Source organism: Macrobrachium rosenbergii, chromosome 8 (assembly GCF_040412425.1).
Source record: "Macrobrachium rosenbergii isolate ZJJX-2024 chromosome 8, ASM4041242v1, whole genome shotgun sequence".
Taxonomy (NCBI): Eukaryota; Metazoa; Arthropoda; class Malacostraca; order Decapoda; family Palaemonidae; genus Macrobrachium; species Macrobrachium rosenbergii.
Window position 1 is genome coordinate 71558984 of NC_089748.1, and position 12666 is coordinate 71571649.

The 12666-nt window shown below is 42.9% G+C and overlaps 1 protein-coding gene across 5 annotated transcripts in view; it reads right to left on the reverse strand.

Moving 5' to 3' along the window:
- Window positions 1–12666, reverse strand: part of LOC136840977 (uncharacterized) — a 263752-nt gene that overhangs the window by 158561 nt on the left and 92525 nt on the right. For all 5 annotated transcript variants that reach the window (XM_067107982.1, XM_067107981.1, XM_067107980.1 and 2 more), the window contains exon 5: window positions 10809–11077. In XM_067107982.1, the coding sequence (XP_066964083.1) occupies window positions 10809–11077 (269 nt within the window). The remainder of the gene's footprint in view (window positions 1–10808; window positions 11078–12666) is intronic.

A 12666-nucleotide genomic window follows, 5' to 3' on the forward strand; every position in this document is an offset into this window, starting at 1 on the left:
CCAGTGGGACGAGTAGCCACCTCCTCCACTAGCACAACACTGTCACTATGCACATTAGAAGACACTTTTTCTAAGAGCACTTTTAGGGACTTCCTTAATTCAGCTACTGCACTGACTGCTAAATTAAGTTTCTGATTGATCCTTGATTCGAGGCTGGTAATGGGATCAGGATTGGAAGCATGAGAACCAGGCAAAGGAGTATTGGTAAAGTAGTAGGAGGGCTAGGGATAGGAGAAATAGCAAGAACTAGTGATGAAGGGACAGTACGATCCTCTACTGACTTAGTCAAAGGAGCAGATTCTAGATTAGCCCTATTTTCAGTTCTAGAGGCTGCCTTTCTCTTTTTCTCCTCTCAAGCTTGCACTAAGTCAGACTTTAACACTTTCCTTTTCTGGATCAAGTCCCGTGTCACCCGGTGAAATAGTCCATTCAGCACTTATTTTCTAGGTAATTCCGTTGCTAGATACCAGAAAGCTAAATGAAATGCTGGAGTTACTACCCCCAGGGCGAGCTCCACTAGATGGAGTCGTGTGGAAAAGGGTGAACTACAAAAACACGGAACCTTATCCTATAGAGATTCCCAATGTCAAAAGTCCCAGTAACGAGAGGTGCGATACAAGCCCATGCACTACTCATGGACTGTACATACAAGGGCAACACTAGTCGCATTCCATTTTAGCACGTTTTTTTCGTTCACACGTACTTTTCGTTGTGATCCTTATTTTGTGCTCTATTTTTTTTTTTTTTTTTATGGCATCCTCGCAAGGTTCTTCTTCAGTTACTTGAGTACCAGTGTTTTGTTGTTTTTTTAGGCGATTGAGGCTTCTTATTTTCCTTTAGTTTAATAATTAAAGGAATTTATAACGCCCGTGATCTCCTCTCACGTCATCTCTTGACCTCTCTTGGTCTTGGATCGGCATTTTTGTTTTGTGTTTTTATTTGTATCCCTTTTTATTTGGGATGTTTTACCAGTAATGATCCTAACTTTAGTGGGTTTGATTAATTTTTGTTTGTTCTGTACCCATTTACTACGAGAAGTGCTGTTTAGCGTTTGAGGCTATTTAGCTACCCCTCGGGCCCATTCGCTTTTTATCATGGCTTCATTACGAGTGATTTTTATTACGGAAGTGATGTTTAGCGTTAGGCTCCCCGAGCTACCCACTTGGGCCCATTAAGCCTTTTATCATGGCTTCATTACGTGGGTGATGTTTAGCGTTTAGGCTACGAGCTACCCCTCGGGCCCATTAAGCTTTTTATCGTGGCTTCATTACGAAAATGTTGTTGAGCGTTTAGGCTCTGAGCTTCCCCTCGGGCCCATTAAACATTATCATGGCCTTATTATGCTTTATTTTTGTCACTCACTTCTCTTAGCCTTTGGGATCTTATTTTCATTGGTACTGTTATGGTTTTACTTTGTTTTTCATGATTTTGTTTATTTTGTAATTTTGTGTTCCCTTCCTGGTCAAGTGCTGTCTTGTTGTTTAGGCTACGTGGTTCCCCTCGGGCCTATTCGCTTCTTATTTTGGTCTTATTTTGTCTTGTTTTAGACTCACACCTCTAAGTGTATGGGAACATGATTTTTTATTTACATTTAATTTTGACCTTGTGCTTGGATGCTTTTGAATTTTGTTAATTTTGGGATACTTTCTTTTAACTGGAGATCGGTCATGTCCCTTCACGTCCATGTTGTGTTGGGCCTGCCTATCCTCCTACATGTACCTTATAGACAATTTTTGTTTTATTATGATTTTTTTTTTTTTGAGTTATTGGTTAGTTAGCTTTACCCCTCTCCTAGGCTTCCTTCCTTTACATCACCTCAGTTAAGGTTAGCCTAGGGGTTGGCTGTAACACTTTTTTCCTTCGGGAAAAATTCGTTAAGGAGGGGCGATCTCGATCTGTCGTGTGAGTTTCATGTCGGTGATCTCGTTCTGTACATGTGTGTTTTATGTCTGGTGCTTCCCTTTGTTTGGTTTTGACTTGGATATATTGCCTCGTCCACCCTCTCCCTGTTTTGGCTTTTCACTTAGGCTAATGTTCCTAATAAGTTAAGCTGGAATAGCGAGGGTTTACCTGCGTAGCCTATCTTAGTTCAATCCTTCTTTGGGTTGCTTACAATGGTGACCGGAGTGCTCTCTCCCACTCCTGTTCAATTTCTTTTACCGACTATATATATGTTATTTTGTGGTTTGAGAGTCCCCTTCTCTCCCTTTTATCCTTTGCTCTCTCTCTCCTTGGTTTGTTTTCAAAGTTTGTTAACTTTCCAAGGCTTGAGAGCAATTATCCTTATTTTATGTCGTAGCCTAAATCCCTCCCTCTGCATTGATTGATTGTCCTTCGGTGTGTGTCTGAGTTGGCACTCCACCTGGACCTGGAGGTGACCAGGAGTGCTCTCCCCCCTCCTGTTCACACTCCTTTTATCTTTCTTTGCTCTCCTGGCCGTAGAGGGTTTTGCCCTTCCTCTCTTTTTCTCTCGCTCTTGTCGTACAAACACAGCTTACATAGCGAGGGGATCTATGAGAATCTCTGGGCGCCCGGGAGTGCTGTCCCACCCTGGTCGCTGCTTTGGGTTACAAACCTCCTGGCCTATCCTTCCCCCTTCCTTTTACGCCGACTATTTCCTTCGTTGGTGCTTCCTACATGTTTGCACCTCACTGTTGGGATCTCATACGAGCCAGTTAGCGTTCTCCACCTAACTGTCTTCTGCTTTATTTACTTTCGCGTTCCCCCTCCTTTTGCTACTACCTGTTCGGTGTTTAGATTATCTTGTTGGCGCTCTCCTTGCTTACTGCTACGGCGGTTTTAGTGTTTAGCGGTCGGCGTTTATTCCCCACCGCTATCATTCACTGGATATCCTCCTCCGGGGTTTTCCTCTCCTGGCTCGGAGTAACCACTTCCGAAACAGTTCATAACCTTCCCACATATTTGTTCAGACATAATCGCATTCGAATGTTCCGTTGACTCTGTTTTTATGTCTATGAGTTTTGTCCTGTTAGCCCGGTTTTCTCTCCGGTTTTCTCGGGAGTTTTCCTGGTCTGACTAGGCTATAGCTGCTCGGTTACTCTGCTCCGCATCCGTTCCAGCATGCCCTTTTCTCATACGTTTTCGGCTGGTTTTGTCAAGTGCAGGAATGCTCCGCTATCCTACAACAAACCAGCGGTCACGAGTCTATAGCTCCATTCGGTGCGCAGTCTGTTTTGGATTTATAGTTTGGCACGGAAGGTTATGAAATGCGCTATGCTCTCCTCGAGCAGGCTTCTTGATGAACCCGTAGGTTTTATATATACCTGTCGGTTTTACTCTCCGCCAAACTCCGCCTCATGTGACTTATTCTTGACTCGGAAGGTTGTTAAGTGCCGCTATGCTCTCTCCGAGCAGGCTTCTTGATGAATCCGTGGGTTTTATCGCCAAAAACGCGCCTCCTTTGGCTTATTATTAGTCGTTTGGCACCCGGCAGGTGGCGTTAGCGCTATGCTCTCCCGAGCAGGCTACCTGATGAATCCGTGGGTTTTCATATACACCTGTTGGTTTTACCTCCGTCAAGCTCCACCTTATGTGGCTTATTAATAGTCGCTCTTTCAAAACTCCGTCTCCGGGGGGATTCTTGTTAATCGGTAGGTTTCATATAAACCCTAGTCGGTTCTCCGCCTCTTGTGGCTTATTAATAGTTAATCTTTCGGTGTTTGGGCTCTCCGGGCGAGATTCTCGATGGTTCGGTAGGTTTTCATATCGCCTATCGATTTCCCTCCGCCAAACTCCGTTTCCGGGCGAGATTCTCGGTAAATTGGTAGGTTTCATATACACCTATCGGTTTTTCCTTCGCCAAACTCCGTCTTATATAACTTATTGATAGTTGTTCCTCCGGTGTCTGGGGTCCTAATTTTTCCCCCCCTGGGCCGGCGGCGTAAACTCGTAACTCTTAGCCGGAATTGTTTACGGAGAGTTTTCTGAAGACGCGAATGGCCTTCTGTCTCGCTTCTCGGACCTGTGAACATCGTCCCGGAGCGATAAGTAGGTGCGGGAATAATTGAGACAAACCTTTTCCGCTTTTAGCTCGGAATTAGGTGAGGCAAACTTTTCCTTTAGGGATTCGTTTACCTTCTCATCCCTTTTCGAGCGGTTCCTGGTCTACCGTCCCTACGGTGAAATAAGTAAAATAAAAAAGACCACCCTTTTTAAAACCAAGAAGACCCGCTCGGGGCACCCTCAAGGACGTCTCGGATCTCTAATCCGGTGCCATCTACGAGTTTGGCCTCGTCTTCTGGGAAAGGGACACGGCCCAAGCAAAGCAAGGCGGTTACCCCCTCCTTCCTTTGTTGGATAACTCTTTTCGGGTCTCCTTATAAGGAGCTCGTTATGAGGGTCATTGTCAACCTATTAAACTAACTATCTACGTCATGGTCCATGCCTTCCCTTTCCCAGGAGCTTAAATCCCAAGAGATCAATCTCAAGACTCATTGTCAATGGATCACCTGTTAAGTCCTGCTCCGTTCGAATTCTATCGTTCAGACATCTCCACCTCTTTTCCCCTCCAGTCTGGGGAATCTTGGTGCCTTCCCTTTATGCTTCCCAGCATGAAGGCACCCTCCTGTCGGGGTGTGGGCACACGGAGGTTGGTGGAAGGGCATTTCTTCCCTTCGGTCTGGTATCCTCTTATCCGGGTTTTACCAGACTGTCAGAAGAGTATGGCATCTGTCTGGCAGGATCCATAAGTGAGCCCTCAGCTAGGGGCTGGACACATCGTCTCCCTGAGGACTCTAATGGAGTGGCAGGCGGAAAATTCCAAGTTCACGCCAGCTGTGGGGTCTTACCGTGCTCTCTTTGGGAGCCCTGTTTCTTACCCTTGTGCTCGAATGTAGCCCCTCTTATCAACAGGCTTGTTTTGAAAATGACACATCGCTGAGGGCATTTCCAGAGACAGATATCACAGATACATTCACAGTGAATCTTCTAAACCCGAGGACTCACGCTTCTAATTTCTTCAGCGTACAGCTCCTAAGCTTCAGTCAAATTTTCAGCTGAAACAGTGTAAGTCAGGCTTGCCCGTTCCATTGTGAGCTGAAGAATCTTATGAACAGTTTCACCTGGAGAATTAATCTTTTCCCCAGGTGGGCGTTATTCACGGCCGTCTTGGGCTACTATTAATACAGAGCCTCCGTTCTCATGGGGCTCTACCCTCTGAGCAGAAACGGTCTGATCTTGCCGGGACCTGTCCCAAGTCCGGCAAAAGTTCATGTAGTTCAAGAGCCCCTGCTCCAGGCGGTGTGCAGGCGCTTCAGGTCTCTGCCCCTAGACAGCCGTCAGCTCTCACTCCCAGCCTCCACCTCGATGTGTGCAGGTTCAGCCAACACATCAGCCCCTTCTTGCCCCGTGTGTCTCTGCCTCCCCACGTGCCCGCGGAGTTTTCTTTGCTTCATACCAAACCTAAGGAAAGAATTTTCACTAGACATTTGGCCAGAGCTCTGACCCTCAGGGTTATCATAGGAGCAGGGATGCATCCTACTCCTCTCCGAGAATTTGGGAAGGCATTAGGCTTCACGGGAGGCAATCAAGCCTCCTCCCTGTAGTATTTCTCATATGGGTGGGAGGCTGTACCATTTTTCGGGGCCACTGGAACTTCAGTTCCTGGGCCCAGAGTATAATTATCAGGGCCCGGGGAGCTGGACTGTTGTTCCCCCAATCAGGTTCAGTCAACCTCCGGCCAGAGTTCTGGGGGTCTTTTACGAATGGCCTGTCAGGCTTTTTCAGTCTGCCAGGAAGTTCCCTTCCACTGGAAAATTTTTTCGAGGCGTGTCCCGTTTGTTTTCCTTATTCTTGCGGCAAGTCTCGGTTGCTTACAGTCTTGTGGGTTGGATCCTACTGCGCGTGGAGCCGTAACCACCTCTATAGACCTTTCGATGCTTCCTTTCACATCTTGGTTGCAGAAAGGTCCTATCCCTTCTGGGATTCAGACTCGAGGGACAGGGTGCCCCTTCAGGTTCATGCCCTCCTCAATCGGCTCCAGAGTCTTTGCCAGTTTGAACAGTACCGTAGTTCAACAGCTCCGGTATTAGGAGGCTATGCTAGCTGCATATCTAGTTGCCTGGCTCATTTGGGCACCCAGCGTCGGGAATTGCCTGAGGCGCCGGTCATTATAATCGGTTTCTAGAGTCTTTGGGCTTCACAAGTAACCAGGAAGGGATCCCACCTGATTCAGGAGGGTAACCTTCAGTGGTTATGAATCCAGTGGAAGTGGAAAGAATAACAAAGGGCATCTTATCATTTCATCATCTCAAGCATACCTCTCCCCGTGCCCAAGAAAAGGTCTGGGTTTTCTCCAGTTTGCTTCAGTGACGGTTCTCCTTCTGAAGTCAAAGCTGGAGTTTATGACCGGGTATGGCGGAGTCAGGGGCGTGTCTCCTTGATTCCTCCCTGCTTGAATAGTGGCCTCGGACCTCGCACAACTGTCAAGTGCTTACCGAAGTCAGTTCCTCTCAGCTTTCCCCCTCCGGCCTCAGTATTCCACACCGTCACCTCTCTGGGCGGGTGGGTGGATATTTTTGGCCCAATGAAGTACATGGAACTTAGTCGGTCCGCGTTCGGCAGTTCCATATCAACGCTTTGGAGGGGTGACAGTCTTCCTGTTCTTGGAAACTTCTTCCCCAAGAGGTTTCCTTTATGGCTGGTTCTGAACAAAACAGCAATAGTGCGCTGCGTAAACAAGTGGTTTTGGACTCAATTGCTTGTTCAGGTTATGGTTCATTCTTCTCCATAACCAACAGACACAAGTGTCTTCTGTCTACCACCCTTCGTAGGGGTCCAAAAGGTCACTGCTTTTTCCTATCCAGGGCCTCCCCTGGTGTCGGAATAGTCCTTAGGCGGGCGTCATTCAGGTAGTCTTGTGACTTTTTCCTGGGCCTGGAAGTAGGTCAGTTTGCAGCCCAATTCAGCCACAAACTATCAAGCTGTCCCGTCTGGTATAAACTCAGCCTGGGCGTCAGCCCAGTCCCACAAACTCTGATGTCCTGGCTTTGTGGTCTTTGTGAATCTTACAGTTTAGGAGGAAACTGATATTGGTCCTGTTATTTCTGTTTTCCTGAAATCAGTTAAAGGATCCTACTCTACTGCAGTATGGTTCTGCAGTTAAGTAACTAGCACTCTTCACATAGTTTTCCGAAGCTACAGTACTGATGCAGGCGCGTTGGCCTCGAGCAAAGTGTTTTGTTGGAACCAGACTCACAGGCCCTTAACTTTCATCCCTAAGGTCTGTGTTCGTCTAAGAACAGTACTCCGTCCACATTCGGTTTCCTGGTCTTTGAGTAATGTATCGGGTTAACCTTAGTAACCAACAATCATCTCGTTCTTATCTTTCCTTGTTAAGGAAGTCCCAAAATTTTTAATCAGCTTAGCTTCTAGTGTTAGTTTTCCCTGTACTGTCTGCCCTGTCTGTGGAACCAATCAGTTTGGTTTGTCTGGTGGAACCAATCAGTTTGGTTTCCCCTCATCAGGGGTAGTGTTGTGAATTCCTCACCTAACTTTCTAGCTACAATTGAAGGTCCTCATTTTCGGTGGTCACCTTGGAAAGTACTCCCTTTTACAAGGTCTGTTTCTGTGTCCAGTTTTTCTTCTTGCAGGCTTTTAGACAGGACCTCCACAATTTGTCAGGTCCTCTCCTTTAAAAAAGGGGGCACTGTCATTGGGTCGCTATTAGGCAGGAAGTATTTTCTTAATACAAGCCTATTCAGGTGCTGTTCTAAGCTCATGATCTTAGCGGTGACCACTTACATTATTTTCATTACATGAACTTAGAGGACCTTACTTATGTTCGGGTAGAATTCTCTAGTTTTTAACGTTTCTATTTAAGTCTTTAATAGCATAAGAATGATGTTTATTTCTCTGTTACTATTTCACGGGTGACACAGGACTGATCCAGAAAAAGGATTTTGACAAAGGAAAAATCTATTTCTGGAGAGGGGCCCGATATCACCCGTGACCTCTATTTTCATTCTCTCCTCCCTTGTTAAACTTCATTTCTAGTGAGGTGGGTGCTAACATGGAATGCGGCTAGTGTTGCCTTGTATACAGTCCATGGAGTAGTGCATGGGCTTGTATCGGCACCTCTCTCGTTGGGACTTTTGACATTGGGAATCTCTATAGGATAAGGTTCCGTGTTTTTGTAGTTCACCCTTTTCCATACACGACTCCATCTAGTGGGCTCGCCCTGGGGGTAGTAACTCCAGCATTTCATTTAGCTTTCTCTGGTATCTAGCAGCAGATTACCTAGAAAATAAGTGCTGAATGGACTATTTCACCGGGTGACACGGGCCCCTCTCCAGAAATAGATTTTTCCTTTGTCAAAATCCTTTTTCTTATCATCCCAGTCCTGACATTCACTGCAAGTACTCTCTCTATTACAATCTTGCCCTCTACATTTAACACACTTGGAATGAGATTCGTATGACAACTTAGTTAATCTAGTCTTGCACCCCTCACTGCAAAAGCGAATGCTAGAAGAACTAGAGTCCGACATTATGATAAAAAGCTAGAATAATGTTAACTAAACAGCTAACGAAGCAACTAATCATGAAGGCCACAACAAATTTCAAATACTTCACCAATTCCTTAAAGATACTTCCAAAAAACAAAGAAGAAAGGCTGCAGAGAACACCCATGTTAGTCGAGTGCCAGCAGAAAACGAATTGAGCTCTTTGCTACGTTGTTCCTCTTCTTCCCCCAAAGTGTGAAGGGTTTGTTCACCTACACAAAACAATTGAAGTGCTACCACGAATTTTAAATTTTAGGCTGCTGTGGTTGAAAACCTATAGCTATATAATTACTTTGTAAGCTACTTATGAAAGAAATTTTTCAAGTCCTGCCCACTTGGGCAGTTTCAGCAACACACACACACACACACAGAGAGAGAGAAAGAGTATTTTTTACATTTTATATACACTATACTGCACAGCTTAGTTTTTATTTTGTGTACAATACTGTACAGGTTTTTCTGTGTTGTACAATGTTTATTATGTGCTGTTTATAAGCATATACAGTACAGTAGAGTGTTTTTTCATGATATTCAGAAATTTCCAGTACATATACAGCACCTTGATTTTGAAAAAAAGCTTGCCTTCATAAAAAAAGCCAGAAAATTTAATTGTTTAACCAGACCAGTGAATCAAAATTATAATTCTCATGGGGCAAGATTTGAATAATCAAGATCTTTTTTTAATTTGACTTCTTTGAAAATTTAATGATAAAATATTGAGGATTCTAAAAAAATCTGCTTAATGGGTTTTTTTTCCAAGACTTCAGTCATTCTAGCTTTTGGTGTTAAATACATATCCACACTTTCACATAATCCAAGGAAGGGAGTTGTTTTAGTACATAATCCAAGGAAGGGAGTTATTTTAGTACTGAAAGTTTAAATGTTCAAATCTGAGCAAGTTAGTTTAGAATGCAACCCATGGAGTGCCCCTGTCAAGTATTCAGGATACAGAGTGATCAGGTTCACACACACAGCCTATTTGACTGGTGACCCATTATTGGACCCCAAATTACTAGATCAGAAAAGAGATAGGTAGTTTACCCACTTTCAACTAGTATGGATTTATTTGGGATGACTTAAAAACTCCAATGCACTCTGGGTTAGGTGGACTACAACTAAAAACACATCATCCCTACTTCCTAGCTATAAGATCAGCATACCATCAGCAATTCTTGCCAACTGGACACAAGGTCAAGTGTTGTATATGCCTGCATATTGAGTAACTACAGTACTGGTGTTTTCTCAACTTAAGTAATACAAGTTACTGCCTTTTATCAGTTTGGCAGCATGAATCCAAGAGGGGTTTTGTGCACTCAAGTCTCCTACTAATTGTAGTGGTTTTCTGACTGACTGATTGCAGGTTCTCTTGTGTTATAATAAGAAAGGCTGATGTATTGGTTGTGCTAACTACACTGTAAATAACAGGCATTATAATTTAAGTTAATTTGACTGTAACTTTCATAAATGTCTACTTGCTGTAATTTAATCAACAAAAACTAAACTTTACTATTAATAAACACAACTCCTTTAGGCAAGCCCTATGAAAGAAAAAATAAACTACCTCAGTGGTCTGGTTAAACTACTTATATAAAGTGTAAAATTAAATCTACAGGAAATATTTTTTGTATTTTTTAATGCAACAGAAAAGTAACTTTAATCCACAACTTGTTTTACTAAACTGCCATACTAGTGGGTTTGCTGAACTACTAAATAAAAGAATAATGGACTCTTCTGTGACTCTCTTAAGACAAGTTACAACATGAACAAATAAATACAGTACTGTACTAGCATTCACTCTGGTAAATTAATACAAAAATGACAGCGAGGCATTCATTTCCAAAACGTAGCTAGCAACAGAAAACAAACCTGTTGTCTTAATTAAGACACCAAAAGTTAAGGTGCTAGTGAAGGGGAGTGAATGGTGTCTAAAATCTGAAAGTGACGCAAACTAAATTTCTTAATTGGGTTAACCTGCAGATTTGGAAAGCTAAGCATTTGCAAAGAAAAAAATTACACTTCATATTCAGGCACCTAAAGCTTACTAAGTAAAAGCAGTTTAAAACTGGCCAGGTTCTATCCAAAGACTTAACTCCTCACAAAAGAACCATGAAAAAATAATTTTCCTTGTTCTGCAAGACTTAAAATATTACAGCTACCAAGCAATGAACACAGACTGACTTAATACTATAGAGTAAAACTTAAAGTTTTAAATGGAAAAGAATACAGTACTAGAGTAATGTAGATTTAGTTTCTATAAATATGAATCAAGTAAATCACATGAACCTACCTTCAATGCCTCTTCCCTTGCATCGGAGGCAAAAATCATAATTATTCTTGCACCAAATTTCTTCTTTGCTTTTGACTTTAGAGGTTCATGACAGACAGAGTTTATTTCACTAGCAGAAGCAAAACCACCATTCTCTGAAGTCACCAAAATTTCCGGCACTTGCAGTATGCTTAAAGTGAACGAGTCTGGACCATGTGACCATGCAACTCCATTTGAAATACTGTGCCCACTAGACTGATTGACTTTTGAAGCTGAAGCCCTGTACTGACCTATAATATACAGTATCAGCAATTAAAGTCATACAAAATTATGGTAGGCAGCCATTTTAAAAGTTATTAGTTTTTAATACATAAAACTTTGATCCTAAAATTTAATGAGCAGCATTTCCACTCTCTAAGATAAGCTAAAAAAATATGCTTGAGAAAATACATGTATTCTATCTTTCCTCAAATCATAATGAGCAGCATTTCCACTCTCTAACATAAGCTAAAAAAATATGCTTGAGAAAACACATGTATTCTATCTTTCCTCAAATCATAAAGTTAATAATGTATCTATTTAAAAATGTGCCTTTCATTAAATTCAAAAAGAAATCTCACAGAGGTATTTCCTACAGGGGCCATCATGCAGTAAACTGTACATGGTACTGAAGGTTCTTTGAACCTTTAACTTTTACCTTAATTCCCTCATGCCCTTTATTTTGTTTTTTCCTACCTAACTCTCAAACTTTAACTTTTAACTTTTTTATTTCACTCCCTTGGAAATAAACAATCCTTTAGCCCAACAATATGAGTACCATGTCAATTTCATTCAACAGTTTTATTTATAATTTCAATCAATATTCTCCACAATTTCAAACAATTCTTAACATGGAGTTCAGCAGCACACCATAAAAGATTCAATGAATCAGCCAAAATGTGTCCTAACAAGCCACAGTTCCTGTTTCTTACCACGTTGAGAAACAATTTTTTGCAATACAATTGGTTTTTAAACACATATTATATTTAGTTCTGGAAGAAGTCCTACCTGGCTTGCATAGCTTGCAGTCCACTTTCCACCAATTAATGTCTCATTTTTCTTCCAGTTCCTCAGCAACAAAATCCCAATGGGAAGGGAACAAGAAACAGTCAAATCTCAGATCCAGAATCAAAAGGTTTAGAGCCTTAGCTATGAGCTCTGGTACAAAAGAGAGTTTGATCTCCACCCTTCAGTAGGTTGGAAGAGGTAAGGCAGGCCATGCAACTCCCCTCCTCTCTTGGCCAATGCAAGGGCCAAAAGAAACACTGCTTTCAAGGTCAAGTCCCTGTCTGATGCACAAGAGAGACTCAAACAGGGCAACCCTCAGACTCCATAGAACTAAGGTTAGGTTCCACTTAGGTGGTTTTGTCTCCCTTGTAAGGCAAGACTGCTTAAAACTCCTGTCAGCCAAGATATTTCCAAGGAGGTAGAATGTTCTATGCCCCATAATTGGAAGACCTGGGAAAGGGCCACACTATAACCTTTGATCACAGAAACTGATAGGCCCTTGTCTCGATAAAGAAAAAATAAGGAAGTCTGCTACCTGCTGGAGAGGGGTGCTGACCACAGAGTGACCCGGTCCACAATAGCATTTGCATAAGATGGCTAACTTTCCTCAGTAAACATTCGTTGATGAGAGATGGAGGAAGCCAAACATTTCTTTCACTCTTCTTCAAGAAAAGCCTTGCTTTCACAGGAAATGCTAGATACCCACTACACATGAAACTGAAGTGAATGTATTGCTTGATGGTGTCAGCTAATGTGAGGTTGTACATGAAGAGAGGGCCATGGGGAAGGAGGCGCTCTTGGAGTGTCTACAAGGAGAGACAACAGATTGGCA